The 17,429-nt window shown below is 44.9% G+C and overlaps 1 protein-coding gene across 2 annotated transcripts in view; it reads left to right on the top strand.

Moving 5' to 3' along the window:
- ANKRD52 (ankyrin repeat domain 52) overlaps positions 1-17,429 on the top strand; it is a 148,692-nt gene that overhangs the window by 62,703 nt on the left and 68,560 nt on the right. For both annotated transcript variants that reach the window (XM_063952649.1, XM_063952648.1), the window contains exons 9-16: positions 1,509-1,587; positions 1,669-1,783; positions 1,936-2,018; positions 8,622-8,739; positions 9,254-9,322; positions 9,861-10,001; positions 14,359-14,406; positions 16,617-16,697. In XM_063952649.1, coding sequence (XP_063808719.1) covers positions 1,509-1,587; positions 1,669-1,783; positions 1,936-2,018; positions 8,622-8,739; positions 9,254-9,322; positions 9,861-10,001; positions 14,359-14,406; positions 16,617-16,697 — 734 coding nt within the window. The remainder of the gene's footprint in view (positions 1-1,508; positions 1,588-1,668; positions 1,784-1,935; positions 2,019-8,621; positions 8,740-9,253; positions 9,323-9,860; positions 10,002-14,358; positions 14,407-16,616; positions 16,698-17,429) is intronic.

The raw sequence follows: 17,429 nt of genomic DNA, 5'->3' as shown, positions 1-17,429 counted from the left end.
GGTAGCTTTGCGGCTTTATCTTCACGGTTTGACAGTCTTGTTTTGCAAGTACCTCAGCGATCTCCCCACCCAGGGGGGAAACTTTGGAATGTCCCCACAGTCTTGAAGTTGTGCCAGTGTCCCCCTAGTGGCTGACAGCAAAAGGAGGATTTTGATGCTTACTGATAAATCCCTTTTTCGGAAGCCATAGGGGACACTGCCTGCCCGTCGCTGTTCTCTTGCCTTCTATGTTCTGTCGTGTTTAATTGTTGTCTCTTCCCTCGTATAGTTTCTATCCTCTTGTTCCCCATAAGTGAGGGATGATAGAGGGGTGAGGTTCCTGTTTCACGTCTTAGATTATTTTAAAGTGCCAGCTCCCTGTAAGCCACCATTATCATCCCACAGTCTTGAAGTTGTGCCAGTGTTCCCTATGGCGTCCCAAAAAGGGATTTATCGGTAAGTACCAAAATCAATCCTCTAACTAATCATCCCATTTGTTTTCTCCAGAGTGGTCTGCTCTTTCTTGGAAAGCTCTTTTCGGGGTTACATTGTGGGAAAGTTGCTCCCTGATGCGCAAACCACTTCCTAATATGTATAGTTTGAATACACTTTTACCATCTTGGGGACACTAAGCATATGGGAGAAGATGTATTACGCCATATATCTTATTCTGGCGACGCAGGAAGCAATAATGCAGAGATGTATTAACATCACGGCCACTGGAGTGTGGGTGAGAACTGCTCCCTTCAGTCCTGTAGCGCATCAGTCTAGCGCTGTATCTTGCCTCCTGGCCAGCACATGTGAGCTCTCGCAGAAACACAAGATGTCTGGTGCTGCTCTTCTGTTCTGTCCGGCTGGATTCTCTACACACACTGGCAGGTTATTCTGCTGATATGTGAAAAAACTAAAAGCCACACAAATATACTTACAGTTTTTAGTAATTGCTGCCTGTTTTCAGTCTCCATATGTTTGCAGATATAGAGAAAATGCTTTTCTCTGCAATATCTGCCTTCATACGCATAGATGTGAGATGTAGTCACGATCCCGGCGGTCAGCGTACAGACGCCAGGATCCTGGCCGGCAGAGGGCTATTCCCACTCATGGGTGTCCACGACACCCATAGAGTGGGAATAGAACCTGTGGCGAGTGCAGCGAGCCATAGAGCCCGCAAAGGGATTTGTTGCACTCGCCCCCCTGCCGGCATTCTGGCGGCCGGAATCCCGGCGTCTGCATGGTGACCGCCCGTATCCCGACCCATAGATGTTTCACGTATGTGTCAAATAGCGCACTGTCGAAGAAATAACAACCTATTGGCTAAGACTTGGAAATCTATCAAGTACATCCGAGAGCTAAAAGGCCACAGTATATCCTGCTGCTAATTGAATTTCGCCCTTTAGAAGTTTCTGCTGAGATCCCTATTTTGAGTCCTTACCTATCATCCTTTCCTGAATTGATCTTTTATTGTTGTAATAGTGCTGTAACCATGCTGCTGCTACACACTGTCCACCCTTTTCTCCCACTTTATGCAGAGTAAAGAAGGGAAGAGTCCTTTGCACATGGCTGCCGTACATGGAAGGTTTACAAGGTCCCAGATTTTGATTCAAAATGGTAAGTTCCTGCCCCCTTACACATCCGCTCTTCCTGTGTGATAGTGGATAACTCACAATGGTCTCCTATGTTGTCCTGCAGGTAGTGAAATTGACTGTGCTGATAAATATGGCAATACTCCTTTGCATGTTGCTGCTAGATATGGGCATGAGCTGCTAATTAGTACATTGATGACAAATGGTGCTGATACTGCAAGGTAAGGAGGGGTGGACATAGGTGTTTTTTTTTTTTTTTTTTTTCTCCATAAATATTTGTAGTTTTAAAAGAAAATTATTCACAAATCAAATAAAAGTTGTTAACTGTCAATCATGTTAAGTGTGAATTCCTGTTTTGTTTTGTTTACACCAGGCGTGGAGTTCATGGCATGTTTCCCCTGCACTTAGCTGTCCTATTTGGGTTTTCAGACTGTTGCCGTAAGCTTCTTTCCTCAGGTAAATGACTGAATGCAAGGGTTATGTGGTTTACAGTATAGAACCTGGCGTTAGTTGAGTGAAAGGCAGAATCATTGGATTGTAGTTAAAACACACATACTGTATTTTACATGGGGCTTTGCTGCATGCTGGCAACTGGTAATCTAGTACTTTGTCTCTACAAACGTTCTAGGTTGACTCTCTTTTCTTGAATGTGAATCAGCCTGGACCTCATTCACAAGTTTTACACCCTATTCACCTTTGTCCCAATAAGCTTGAACTCTCCCTCCCAAAGTATCTTCTTTTCATCGTCTCCTTGCTGCGTCAAATGTTCATTGAGCTCGGCAGTGGAGCTTTGCTCCCTAGGGCCAGCACATTGGCAGGTCGCTTTAGATTCCTGCTCATTATGTAGGAAACTGGTTCAGTGCCTCTGTTCTTCTCTAGTCCTCACATGGATAACTTAATGGCAGTTACTGTGGAGGCTTTCAGCACTTTATCGGGGGACGATAATCCAACTCTGCCAGATATACACTAGGGGGTCTGTTCATGAAGCAGTGAAAAGAGTGGAGAAGTGAGCCTGTGGAGAAGTAGTCCATGGCAACCAATCAGCTGCTCCGTACAATTGTATATTATGCAAATTATAAATGTTCCTTCAAGGTTGATTGGTTTCTACGGGCAACTTCACCACTGGCTCACTTCTCCACACTTTTTCGCTGCTTTCTGAATAGACCCCTACATCACCAGTGACTGGGGGAAAGGAAGCACAATGCACAGATACCAGAGTAATTACCAGAGTGGAAGTACAGCGCCACTAGTGCACCTAGACTATTTTTCTCTTACGTCCTAGAGGATGCTGGGGACTCCGTAAGGACCATGGGGTATAGACGGGCTCCGCAGGAGATAGGGCACCTAAAAAGAACTTTGACTATGGGTGTGCACTGGCTCCTCCCTCTATGCCCCTCCTCCAGACCTCAGTTAGATTCTGTGCCCAGAGGAGAAAGGGTACAATGCAGAGAGCTCTCCAGAGTTTTCTGTTTTGAAGAATTTGTTAGGTTTTTTATTTTCAGGGAGTTCTGCTGGCAACAGACTCCCTGCATCGTGGGACTGAGGAGAGAGAAGCAGAGCTGGCTTGTCAAGTTGGGCACTGTTTCTAAGGCTACTGGACACCATTAGCTCCAGAGGGAGTCGGAACACAGGTCTCACCTGGGGTTCGTCCCGGAGCCGCGCCGCCGTCCTCCTCACAGATGCCGAAGATAGAAGCCAGGTGAGTATGAGAAGGCAAGAAGACATCAGGCGGCAGAAGACATCAGATCTTCATGAGGTAAGCGCGCAGTGGTATGCTGCGCGCCATTGCTCCCAGTACACACACACAAGCAGGCACTGAAGGGTGCAGGGAGGGGCGCCCTGGGCAGCAAGTTTCCTCATTTTTTGGCAATATAAAGCAGGATTAGGCTGTGGGACAGTAAATCCTAAAATCCCCCGCCATTTTTTATATAGAATTACTGGGACCGAAGCCTGCCGTTGGGTGGGCGGGGCTTGATCCTCAGCACTAACCAGCGCCATTTTCTTCACAGAAACTGCATGAGATACGCTGGCTCCCTTATCTCTCCCCTGCTGAACTTCACAGGCTGGAAAAAAGAGGAGGGGGGCACTTTGGCGACGCAGTGAGTGGGAATTAAGGTTATATATATAAAAAGCGCTATCTGGTCATATGTATTCCAGTGTTTTTAAGCGCTGGGTGTGTGCTGGCATACTCTCTCTCTGCCTCTCCTAAGGGCCTGGTTGCGGTTTTGTCCCCTTATAGGTTAATCCCTGTGTGTGTGGGGTGTCGGTACGTGTGTGTCGACATTTCTGAGGCGGAAGGCTTCTCCAAGGAGGAGGTGGAGCAAATGAGTGGTGTGTCCCCGTCGGTTGTGCCGACTCAGGATTGGATGGACATGTGGCATATGTTGAATGCAAGTGTGGCATCTTTACATAAAAGGCTTGATAAGGCTGAATTAGGGGGGACATCAGGGGGTCAATCCTCGGATTGGACCGACTCACAGGGCCCGTCGGGGTCTCAAAAGCGTCCCTTAACACAAGACACTACTACCGACACAGATTTATGACGAAGTAAAATTGCACCCTAGGGTGACTAAAACCATTCAGTGTATGATTGTGGCAATAAGGGATGTGTTGCATATTGAGGATGAACCTTCGGTCCCCGACACAAGGGTACACATGTTTAAGGGAAAGAAACAGATTATTAAGTTTCCCGCATTGATTTCTTTGGTAAAGCTTGGGAGACTCCAGAAAAGAGACCGCAGATCCCCAAAAGAATTTATATGGCATACCCCTTCCCTAAACAGGACAGGGAGATTTGGGAATCACCCCCCACTGTGGACAAGGCCCTGACACGTTTGTCCAAGAAAGTGGCGCTACCGTCTCCTGACACAGCGGCCCTTAAGGACCCTGCAGATCGCAGGCAAGAAACTACCTTAAAGTGTATTTATTCTCATACGGGTGCTGTGCTAAGACCGACAATTGCGTCGGCATGGGTGTGTAGCGCAATTGCAGCTTGGACAGATGAGCTGACAGATCACTTTGATAATATGGATAAGGATACTATATTCTTAACTCTAGCCCATATAAAAGACGCAGTTTTATTTATGAGGGATGCTCAAAGGGACATTGGATTGCTAGCTTCTAGGGCCAATGCCATGTCTATCTCTGCGAGAAGATCCTTATGGACTCGCCAATGGACGGGTGATGCGGATTCCAAAAAACATATGGAAGTACTACCCTATAAGGGAGATGTATTGTTTGGGGATGAGCTGACGGACCTGGTTTCCACAGCTACAGCAGGTAAATCACATTTTTTACCATATATTCCCCAACAGCAAAAGAAAGTACCACCCTATCAGATGCAGTCCTTTCGGTCTCCCAAGTCCAGAAGAGGTCAGGGATCCTCTTTCCTTGCCAGAGGTAAGGGCAGAGGCAAAAGAGCACCTGCTTCGGCAGGTGCCCAGGAACAAAAAACCTTCCCGGCTGCTCCAAAACCCACAACATGACGCTGGGGCTCCCCTGAGGGAGTCCGCACCGGTGGGGGCACGTCTTCGACTTTTCAGTCAGGCCTGGGTCAGATCAGACCTGAATCCCTGGGTGTTGGAAATAGTTTCCCAGGGTTACAAACTGGAATTCCAGGAGGTGCCCCCGCGCCGATTTTTCAAATCGGCCCTACCAGCTTCCACATCGGAAAGGGATGTAGTGTTAGCTGCAATTCAAACGCTGTGTATACAGCAAGTGATAATCAAGGTTCCTCTGCACCAACAGGGAAGAGGTTATTACTCAACCCTATTTGTGGTCCCGAAACCGGACAGTTCGGTCAGACCTGTTTTGAATCTGAAATCCCTAAACCTGTACATAAAAAGATTCAAATTCAAAATGGAATCACTCAGAGCGATAATAGCCAACATGGAGGAGGGGGGAGTTTATGGTGTCTCTGGACATAAAGGATGCGTACCTTCATGTCCCCATATATGCCCCCCCATCAGGAATACCTGAGATTCGCTGTACAGATTGTCATTACCAATTTCAGACGTTGCCATTTGGACTTTCCACGGCCCGAGGATTTTCACCAAGATAATGGCGGAAATGATGGTGGTCCTGCGCAAGCATGGAGTCACAATTATCCCGTACTTGGACGATCTCCTGATAAAAGCGAGATCAAGAGAGAAATTGCTGGGCAGTGTGGCGCTCTCTCTCTGAGAGTGCTCCAGCAACACGGTTGGATTCTAAATCTACCGAAGTCAGTTGATTCCGACAACTCGACTACCGTTCCTAGGTAGGATACTGGATACGGAACAAATGAAGGTCTTCCTCCCAATAGAGAGAGCCCAGGACATCCAGAAACATGGTCAGAGACCTGCTAAAACCAAAAAGGGTGTCCGTTCACCAATGCACTCGAGTTCTGGGAAAAATGGTGGTGGCCTACGAGGCCATTCCCTTCGGAAGGTTCCATGCAAGGACTTTTCAATGGGACCTTCTGGACAAGTGGTCCGGGTCCCATCTGCACTTACATCGGAAAATAACTCTGTCCCCAGGAGCCAGAGTGTCTCTCCTGTGGTGGTTGCAAAGTGCTCACCTGCTGGAGGGTCGCAGGTTCGGAATTCAGGATTGGATCCTGGTTACCACGGACGCGAACCTCCGAGGATGGGGAGCGGTCACACAAGGAAAACATTTTCAGGGACTTTGGTCAGACCAGGAGTCCTGTCTACACATCAATGTGTTGGAACTCAGGGCCATTTACAACGGCCTTCGACAAGCGGAGAGTCTTCTTCGAAACCTACCGGTTCTGATTCAATCAGACAATGTCACAGCAGTGGCTCATGTGAACCGCCAAGGCGGGACAAGAAGCAGAGTCGCGATGGCGGAAGCCACCAGGATTCTTCGCTGGGCGGAAAATCATGTAAGCGCTCTGTCGGCTGTCTTCATTCCGGGAGTGGACAACTGGGAAGCAGACTTCCTCAGCAGACACGATCTCCATCCAGGAGAGTGGGGACTTCATCAAGAAATCTTTGCAGACATAACATGTCTTTTGGGAACTCCTCAAATAGACATGATGGCGTCACGCCTCAACAAAAAACTTCGGAGGTTTTGTGTAAGGTCTCGGGACCCTCAGGCAGTGGCTGTAGACGCTCTAATAACACCGTGGGTGTTCAAATCGGTCTACGTGTTTCCTCCTCTTCCTCTCATTACAAAAGTGTTGAGGATCGTAAGGCAAAGAAGCGTACAGACGATGCTCGTTGTCCCAGACTGGCCTCGAAGGGCCTGGTACTCGGATCTACAAGAGATGCTCACAGGAGATCCCTGGCCTCTTCCTCTGAGGGAAGACCTGTTGCAACAGGGGCCCTGTGTATTTCAAGACTTACCGCGGTTACGTTTGACGGCCGAATCCTAGCGAAAAAGGGGATTCCGGAAGAGGTCATCTCTACTTTAATAAAGGCTAGGAAGGAGGTGACGGTTAAGCATTATCACCGTATCTGGCGAAAGTATGTGTCTTGGTGTGAAACCAAGAATGCACCTACGGAAGATTTTCATCTGGGTCGTTTTCTCCACTTCCTACAGACAGGAGTGGATATGGGCCTGAAATTAGGCTCTGTTAAGGTACAGATTTCGGCCCTCTCGATTATCTTTCAGAAGGAGTTGGCTTCTCTTCCAGAAGTCCAGACGTTTGTAAAGGGAGTGCTGCACATCCAGCCTCCTTTTGTGCCTCCAGTGGCACCGTGGGATCTTAACGTGGTGTTGCAGTTCCTAAAATCACACTGGTTTGAACCGCTTAACAAGGTTGAGTTGAAATTTCTTACTTGGAAGGTGGTCATGTTGTTGGCCTTAGCATCAGCAAGGCGAGTGTCAGAATTGGCGGCTTTGTCACACTAAAGCCCCTACTTGATTTTTCATGTGGATCGAGCTGAATTTAGGACACGTCCGCAATTTTTGCCTAAGGTGGTTTCTTCATTCCATGTGAATCAACCTATTGTGGTGCCTGTGGCTACAAGTGACCTGGAGGATTCCAGATCCCTGGACGTAGTCAGGGCTTTAAAGATTTATGTAGCCAGGACAGCTAGAATTAGGAAAACAGAGGCTCTGTTTGTCCTGTATGCTGCCAATAAGATTGGCGCACCTGCTTCGAAGCAGACTATTGCTCGCTGGATCTGTAATACGATTCAGCAGGCTCATTCTACGGCTGGATTGCCGATACCAAATTCGGTTAAGGCCCATTCCACTAGGAAGGTGGGCTCTTCTTGGGCGGCTGCCCGAGGCGTCTCGGCATTACAACTTTGCCGAGCGGCGACTTGGTCGGGGTCGAACACTTTTGCTAAATTCTACAAGTTTGATACCCTGGCTGATGAGGACCTAGCGTTTGCTCAGTCGGTGCTGCAGAGTCTTACGCACTCTCCCGCCCGATTGGATGCTTTGGTATAAACCCCATGGTCCTTACGGAGTCCCCAGCATCCTCTAGGACGTAAGAGAAAATAAGATTTTAAACCTACCGGTAAATCTATTTCTCCTAGTCCGTAGAGGATGCTGGGCGCCCGTCCCAGTGCGGAAACTCTGCAAGACTTGTATATAGTTGTTGCTTAAATAAGGGTTATGTTACAGTTGACATCGGTCTTGGACCGTTGCTGTTATTGTTCATACGGTTAACTGGTTTTGTATGATCCAGGTTACGTGGTATGCTTGGTGTGGGCTGGTATGAATCTTGCCCTTGGATTTCTAAATCCTGCCTTGTAGTGTCCATCTCCTCTGGGCACAGTTCTCTAACTGAGGTCTGGAGGAGGGGCATAGAGGGAGGAGCCAGTGCACACCCATAGTCAAAGTTCTTTTTAGGTGCCCTATCTCCTGCGGAGCCCGTCTATACCCCATGGTCCTTACGGAGTCCCCAGCATCCTCTACGGACTAGGAGAAATAGATTTACCGGTAGGTTTAAAATCTTATTTTTGGCCTTATGGTGCAGTAGCAACAGTCTTCAAATTAAATTAGGTTGGAGGGGATCTTTACCTCCTTGAGAGACGGCTGTGAATAAACCAAAGTGTTTTGCAGTGTGTTCTGTATTTGAACTCCATTGTATTTACCTCTTTCCAGGTCAGTTGTACAGCATAGTGGCCTCGCTGAGTAATGAACATGTGCTGTCTGCCGGATTTGATATTAACACACCGGACAACCTCGGGAGGACCTGCCTCCACGCTGCTGCTTCAGGAGGGTGAGTCATTTAATGAAACTAGGGAGCTTTGTTTCACTTTCTACATCTCCTGGCCCTACATTAGTTTTAGGGTGGTACAATCCATCCTTGCAATGAAATAATATTGTGTGCCCCGGAACTGCTGCATTTCCTGCACTGGCTCTTTCACTGCACTAAGAAATCTTGGCAAATTAATAGTGAGTGCTGTATTTCGGTGTATTAAATCTGTACAAATAGTCAAATAAAAAAGTATTTGCAATGTAGAACCCTAATCAAACTAGAGCTACTGCTCTAAACTATTTCTGTATGAACTCGTGTTCTACCTGCTATGCTGTGGGGAGTGTTGGCGTTGACCTCTAACATTGCGTTGGTTATTGCGCACATCCCTATGGAGATGGTAGGGCCGCTCTGGTCTCCCTGAATTCGCTTTAATGATGCATCACTGATTGTGCGTGTAGAACACACCTTGAATCCTGGCCATTATGTGCAACATATTCTGCTGCTGTCTTGCTATAATCTCACAATTGTTTTACAGAAACGTTGAATGTCTTAATTTGCTGGCGAGCAGCGGCGCTGATCTGATGAGACAGGATAAATTTGGAAGGTGAACTTAAAAATAACACATACTTTAGGCCTTGTTATAAAATATTTTTTTTTTTTTTTGTAAGGTTGGTAAAGTGTTACCACCCTATTATATAAATAGTTTCCTGATTTGAGTACATTTATTTTGTGCTCTCTTGATATAGTAAATGGTTAATTTTAAAGTTTAATTACCCTTAGTGGTCAGAGTAAGTACTGGAGGATTTTGTATTACAAAGTGGCTGAGGCAGAATCTGTAGCAAGTCAGTTTTGCGGACAGATGTATGGCAACTACAGTTGTATGCATCTCAGTCGCAACTGACTGAATGGGCATTCACATTGATTTCGGATGGATGTCTTGCACCAGGTCTAAGGTTGGTGCAAATTCATGCCGCTAATGACCAGATACTTCCACATGCGGCAGCATGAGTGAGGTACACCTGCACATGACCGTGGAAATCTGTATACGAACAAATGGCCACGTTTATATCCATGAGTCAATTTGCCACCAAATTGCAGCCTTCTCTGTATCTAAACTTTTTTTTTCCCTCACTTCATCTTAGGACTCCACTGCACTATGCCGCTGCTAACGGCAGCTACCAGTGCACAGTGACGCTAGTCACAGCTGGAGCCAGTGTTACTGTGGCAGACTTTAAAGGCTGCACCCCTTTACACTATGCTGCTGCTTCCGATACCTACAGGAGGTGAGTACCCATGCATTATGAGCTCACCACTAGTTTATATTTGGCTGGTGTATATGTAGGTATAAGCTAATTAGAATTTAGCTGGTAGTATTCTGTATGCAGGTTTTTTTATTTTTCTTGATTATGATTGTTTAAATGTTTTTGTTTTAACTTTACTATTTTATTCTATTTGTTTTTATTGCTATATAATACTATTCACAAACATGCTACGGGAAAAACTGAGATCTAGAATTTTAGCTCCTTAAACATTCTAGAAGTCTTGTAGCAGTGCAAGTGGGTCATATTTGAAATGTGCGGAGAGATTTATATGTGGGTGGGGTTCTAAATTCCAGTGTGAGCTTACATTCAAAAGCAGCCAGTGTTTACCCTGCAAGCAAAATAAAGAAATGTCTTTGCACCCTATGCATTGCAACATGGTTTGGCCAGACGCACAGTTACTTTCTCTCTTTGCTTTACTCCATTTCAAAATCAGGCCCTGCAACTTTATTCCCAAATTATTATTTTTTTTAATGTGTGGTGGTTTCCCCCCCCCAGTTGTAACGGAATAAACCGGTACTATGTATGTATAAAATGGTCATAAATATTCCCGTCCAGCAGGACACTCAGGTTTGTGTTTTCATAATGTGCTGGTACCTCGGCTGAGTTGTAATGCACCTGTGATTACTTTCAGCTTTGCAGCTGAAATTCAGTCTACAGACACTGGCAGCTCCCTCTATCACCAGCTGCAGGGAAGTAAACCTAGCTGGGTGGGATTATCAGTTATTTTATTTTTTTTCTTTAAATTATTTTTTATAATACTCCTTCCATGTTGCCAGTAGTGGTGTGGATATTAAGGATGGTCACTCAGTCCCACCACTTTTAGTTTAAGGCTTTGTCCTTTTGGTCTGGCGATCACTCAGTGTATGTCTACAAACCAGGTTAACTGATTATCCCATATCTGGTTGTCGTATTGTTTTGGGGCATTGCCAATAGATTGCACAGACTTGGCAGTACTAGTTGCATTAAAAATGTACTGAAGTCAAAGCCTGCTCTCTAATCAAAGGCTGATGTCTCTTTGGAGTTCATTATTTGACAACAGAGGTGTTTTTTTCCCAAGGGAAACGATATGGGATTTTAGTTATTGCCTGAACAGGCATGCTAAAGAGTGTCTGACTGGAGACCATTGAAATCCGACGAGAGATTGTTAGCTTTGAAGAAGGTCTGTCCCCCAACCACTCAATGATAGTATGGAGATTTCAGACAACATCCAAAGTTTGGAAGGACTGTAGATCCCGCCAATTAAGGGTCTAAGGACCGTACTGACTTAACGGAATATCTTGACAGGTGATCTGGGATACTGGACAGAGAAACCAGGCCCTAAGGAGTGCTTTCCTGCAAGAAAGGAAGATCTTTGTTCTGGAAAGCAAAGGTTCAGCTTGTGCAGGACATGTCAGGAGCCACCCACAGCCAGAGGAAGGCCGCAAACCTAATTTTGCATGGATCAAGGCCACAAACCTAACTTTGTAAGGATCATCTTATGACACCGCAAGGTCAATCCGCCAGCCAGTCTATGAAGACCGGAGAAAACATAACTTGAACAACCCCTGTATCCCACGGCCCATAATAAGACCTAACCTACCCTGTAGAACAGGTAGAAGACAATTTAGTTGTACAGTAGACATTCGCACAAGGAAAGTTTTCACAAACCTCATACGTGATGGCAAGACACACAATTGTGAAATGTGAGATTTTATTAGAAATGTCAGAGGTAGAGGGACATTTCTACATTTAGTGATCCTGGACTGCAAAAATATGGGCAGCTTAAGATAGCAGAACCAAATAAAAGGCCAGACATACAGAGATACCAAAGCCACCAGGCAAGGCATCTCTGCTCTGGTGCATCCTACACTGCTTGATGATAGCACCTACTTCGGTTCATGCATTTATGTATTTCTTAATATAAAGCCAACTCAGCGGGAGGCACCCCAATTCTCCAGGATGGCACTGCAAGGAGCAGCATACCATCCAGTTCCCCAGATTCTAGTCCCATCACCTAGCCATCTTACAATAGAGGGGTCAGCTAGATGTTCTGGTTGAACCATAACACAAACTCTTCTGTTCAAGCACCCGAAATTAGTAGTCTCCTTTTGTCGACACCATGATGCTCTCATGAATTTTCACCTGTTCCAACGAAAAAATGTTTTGGGTGCTGTTTGTATTACCAGGCTGACACAGATGCGTGTCCTATACAGACATTCTTAGGTTGTCAGTGGTCTCTTATAGTTTTCTTTTAAAGATGGGACTTATATAGTGTACCATTTTACTCGGAATCATGCTCAAAGCCAGAATACTTGTTTAAGTCAAGTATTATCACCGTGTTTTAGAGAGAACGGTTTGAGTTCTGCAAAGGTTCAGATTTCTTCTATTTTCGTCCCAGGAGTTGGTAACACTATTAAACAAATGGAGACTTTTTAGCAGGATCTGACAAATTTGTGACCAGCAGTAAGTTCTCCGTAGTCCCCTGGTGTTTGTATTGAAGACCGCTACAGCAAATTCCTCACTTGATTCAGTGGAATTTGAGTTTCTCAAATGGAAAATCCATTTTTTTTATTTTATTTTTATTCATTTTTTGGCTACTTCTATTGTCCACAATGTGTCGGCAGTAAAAGTTCCATTCTGAAAATTCTTTGCTCAGTAGATTTCATTAGGGCCTTGAAAATCTGTCACAAATTCTTTGGATCCCAGGAAATTGGATGATCTGGTCCTCTTGATGCCTACAGTATTGGTATTCCTGCATCAAAATAAAGATTTATCTGTGATCACTGCGTGTGGCTGGAAAATCCATTGCTTAATGCCCATTCTACCAGATCCGCTGCGTCTGTACACCAGGGTTCAGTGAAAATAAATATGTATGATATATTATATTAATGTGTCTGAATTCATTGGGGGACAGTGCCTGCCCACACAATTTGTACTAGTTCAGGGTGTTCTGCAGGATGGGGATATTAAAGTGTGAAGAGACTTATAGACTATTGTATATGCCATCATCCTATAGGAGACTATGGGGGACATGTACTAAGCAGTGATAAAAGTGAAGAAGTGAGCCAGTGGAGAAGTTGCCCATGGCAACCAATCAGCGGCTCTGTATACTTTTATAGTTTGCAAATTATAAATGTTACGTCAATGCTGATTGGTTGCCATGGGCAACTTCTCCACTGGCTCACTTCTCCTCCACTTTTTCATAACTGCTTAGTACATATCACCCTATAGCCTGATACAGAGACTGTTGCCTATGCCATCGTAGCTGCACACTGCAGCATTTGTTTTGCGATGCCAACTGGCGGCGTCTCAGATCTGCCACTTCTGCATTAAGACACAACTATTGGACACTCATCGGTCAATCATCGACTTTCCAAGTAACCCTATGGTCATGCAGCATGACCATCGGAAATAATATACCGGAGCCATTTCGTGGTCGCAGTCACAAGCTGTGACACAAACCCCCCCTGTTTGAGTCGACACTACACTGTCACCATCCAAAAACACTCCCTGTGTATCAGTCACTTTGCAAATTAATCCTCACTGCAATTGATCAGCATAGAGTATTTGCAGTGCAGCTTAGATCAGGGGTTCTCAAACTCGGTCCTCAGGGCCCCACAAAGTGCATGTTTTGCAGGTAACCCAGCAGGTGCGCAGGTGTATTAATTACTCACTGACACATTTTAAAAGGTCCACAGGTGGAGCTAATTATTTCACTTGTGATTCTGCAAGGAGACCTGCAAAACATGCACTGTGTGGGGTCCTGAGGACCGAGTTTGAGAACCTGTGGCTTAGATGCATGCGCAGTGGCAAAAAAAATAAAAATCACTACTGCATACAACGCTGACATTGCGTCCATCTCTGAATAAGGCCTTGTACTAGAGGTGGCCCTCGAGTTGATGTTTCACAACTATCGATGGTTAGGGCATTCTAGCAATTTGCCGTCGATGCCATGAAACTGTAGTTGGTTGCTTTGTGCTGATCGTTGTTTTTAATATAATCCCTGCAGTGGCAGTGCTCTTTAGTGCATGCGTGAAGACTCTATCCCCTTTGCTCATGTGCACGTCAACCATTGATGGGTTACCATTGAAGGGTTTCCAGTAATGGTATTTACTGTAGTTGGAGACCACAGATGACGGACACAGTTATTGACATCCCTACACATACCTATATATAAGCTGGGGTCCAGTGTTCTCCACTGAATTCAGATAATAGGATTTAATGAAAAAATAAAAATCCTATTTCCTTTTGTGTAGTGTTTGTGTGTAACAAGCAGAAGGTTTGATACTGCAGTTGACTTACTGAGATGAGTGTTATATGTATAATGTTTGTTTGGCAGGGTACCCCATACGGTTTCTAAGGCTTCAAACCAGACCGAGCATTCCAGGTAATATCAAGCTCATATCCATTGATTCACTAATTATTTAAGTTGCTCCCTGTATGCCTACTTGCCTAACTACTCTGCGTCCAAATAGTGATGTTTATACACTGTAATAGTGAGTGGTGATTAAGGGCAATGCTATATACAGTATAATATAAGTGAGATCAGTATATGTAGCGAGTGTTTGTTTGCCAGCACACTAGTAAAATGTTTACTTTTCTTATGAGCTGCTGACTATTGTACTGTCTTGGAGAGAGATAAAGCACCAACTAGCTCCTGTCATGTTTCAAACAAACCTGTAACATGGCAGACAGGAGCTGGTTGGCTGGTACTTTCTCTCGCTTTCTCTCTCAGTAAATACACACCTTGGTGCTTTATAACTTTCTGGTGGACTCTATAATCACAGTGACGTTGGTGTTAGGAAGAGCAGCCCATTCTTCCAATCAAGCAGGTGATCCCTGCAGTGGTAAGGTTCAAGTATCTGGGGACGTGAGGGGCCATCGAGTTTATAAGTGAAATAGTTGGCCAATAAGAGCCTTAATAGGTGCTACAGCTCCTTTGGCAGCCTTCTACTCTAGCAATGGCAGCCTGTAATTTCAGCAAAAACTGCCTTCCTGATATTTTAGCCTTGTGCCAGCAATCTATTTGCTTGGCATAGACCTGGGCTTTTTTTTTTTTTTTTTTTTAAACCAGCTCCGTTTGGAGACACTGCTGCTGTTCCCCTTCCCCTTTTTTTTTATTTATTTTTTTTAGCAGCCCTAAATACCTCACCTTAAATATCCATAGATATGTTTGTGCTGTATATCAGATCAAACTGCCTGGGTATAGTGTGTTCCCTCTACATCCCATGTGCTGCAAGGCTGAGCCCCATTTGGGGAGAGACCGCAGGTGTTAGCAGAATGAAGTGGGACCGTTTCCTCTCCTGTCTATGGCCGTTTTTATCCTTCGATCAAGTCCTTACAAGGGATGTAGGAGCTCCTTTATATGCAGCAGCTTTGTTGGTCCCAGAAACCACAGAAGCAGATACCTTACGAGGGAATTTAGCTCCCTTGGCTTATCAATGAGGCCCCATAGATTCTCATTCAGTTCTTCTCCAAAAGGCCTCTTCTCCCCCTAACACCCCCCCCCCCCCCTGGTGGTGTGTCTCTATTAGAAGAACATGTATTAACAACCACTTTCAGGCTGACAATCTGCTCATCTACCCTGTTACTGTATGCAGTGAGTTACCGCATGACATAATGAGGTACTGTTGTATCACTGTGGGTCATGGTTATCCTGTTCCTGGACAATTCCCTGGATCAAGCCTTCACTAGAAGCTGGTGGTCAAACATCTTGAGCTTATTAATTTAGTCCCTGGAAATCTGTGGCTAATTCTAACCAGACTCTCTAGTAGTCTCTGTTTTCCTGGATCTACATACTAGTACCGGGGCACTCCCAGCACCCAGGTAGTGATGTACGCCACTTGACTCGTACAGTGGATTAAGGGGTGGAGAACTATCTCACTTACTGAAAATACTTCATACAGATGGAAGGTGGATGGATGTAGACTAAAATAATTATGTACAGCAGTTTCCCTGGAGTAGTGACTTTAAATCCAGTTTTCATATATCACTAATTGTGTATAATTTTTAATTTCCTCACAGAAACGAAGTTTAAATTATTGCAAATTAATGTGCCATAGTGGTCTGAATAATTAAACTTCCTGCATTGAAATCTGCAAAGCTTAACTGTCAGAAAGAGCAGTTGCTTGATATTGTATGCAGTTTTCTATAGTGTGGTCTTACTTGTGTTACTGCGTTCACTTATATACAAGTACCTAGGACTCTAATCCGGAACTGCTGTTGATGTGTATTTTGAATATTATGGGGGTATCCAGTTACACGCAATGAAAAACTGGGAGCAAAAACCGAGGGTTTTTTGCCATTTATCCTGATGTTCCACCAATATTTCTTAATGGGGTATCTAATGAAATCTCCCCTGGGAAAAAAAAAATGGCTATTTAGGCAAAACACACAGGTTCAGTGAAACCTGTGTGTTTTTGCTGCCGCGGCACTTATCGGGGATTTTGCTTCGCCTGCCTGGCTAGTGCAGGGTTATTGGGGCCCTGGGCGACACAATTGCCCGCGGTGGATACCACCCTATGTATTCAAAATTTGCTCATTCTTTCCTTAATGAGTTGCACTTCCTCACCTATCTGTGTTTCTTTACCTGCTCAGAGCGGTGGACTCAAACTCTGGAACCAGCCAGGAGTCAGAAGAAAATGTTGAGAAAGCTTCACTAGAAAAAGAGGCTTTCTTGTGAGTGCTTGTCAATGTCACACAATTTGAATATACAATTCATGATTGTATCTGGAGTGCTTTTCTTCATTGTCCCAACCCCCCCCCCCCCCCCCAAAATATTTTTATTGAAAGCTCTCACAGTACAAACATATGGGTACAACATAGTACTGCTAAGGCCTCACACAATCTGATTCATTGAGTTCTAGACAGAGTTGCTAACCGCATGTTAAAAGGCCAGTTTCTCCATCTTACCATGGCTTCCTGTACCTACAGCTGTGTATCTGGGAATGTACGGACTTGTCCTCATACATGAAGGGTGAATTTAATATAGCGATGCAGTTTTTGCGCTAAATAGCAGTTAATACCTGATTTATCGCAATGGTTTTTTTTTCTGGGGAATTCCGGTCCCCCCTGTGTGATAGATAGATATATAGATATATATAGATATATATAGATATATATATATTTTATATATTTTTCTAATGGTTTTTTCTTTTTTTTTCTTGCGGTATTTGTGTGAGAACAGGGATCTGGGAGCTTATCCTAGATCCATGTGTTGTTGTGGCTTCAAAAAGAATGCAGTTAGCAGGGATTTTTTCTCCTGCCCCTGGACATCAATTTACAGCGGCTAAATATGCCATGCAGCGTAAAAGATGCCTGGTACGAGTGAGCCGCTAGGTCCTGTGCCACTCTGCTAGCGTTGGGTGTCCCCCTCACAAAAAATGCATGAGAACTTGTGTGTTGAAAAAG

This window comes from Pseudophryne corroboree, chromosome 2 (assembly GCF_028390025.1).
Source record: "Pseudophryne corroboree isolate aPseCor3 chromosome 2, aPseCor3.hap2, whole genome shotgun sequence".
NCBI classification, from domain to species: domain Eukaryota; kingdom Metazoa; phylum Chordata; class Amphibia; order Anura; family Myobatrachidae; genus Pseudophryne; species Pseudophryne corroboree.
The sequence above is the reverse complement of the archived record's forward strand: the minus strand, read 5'-3'. Positions and strand labels throughout refer to the sequence as shown.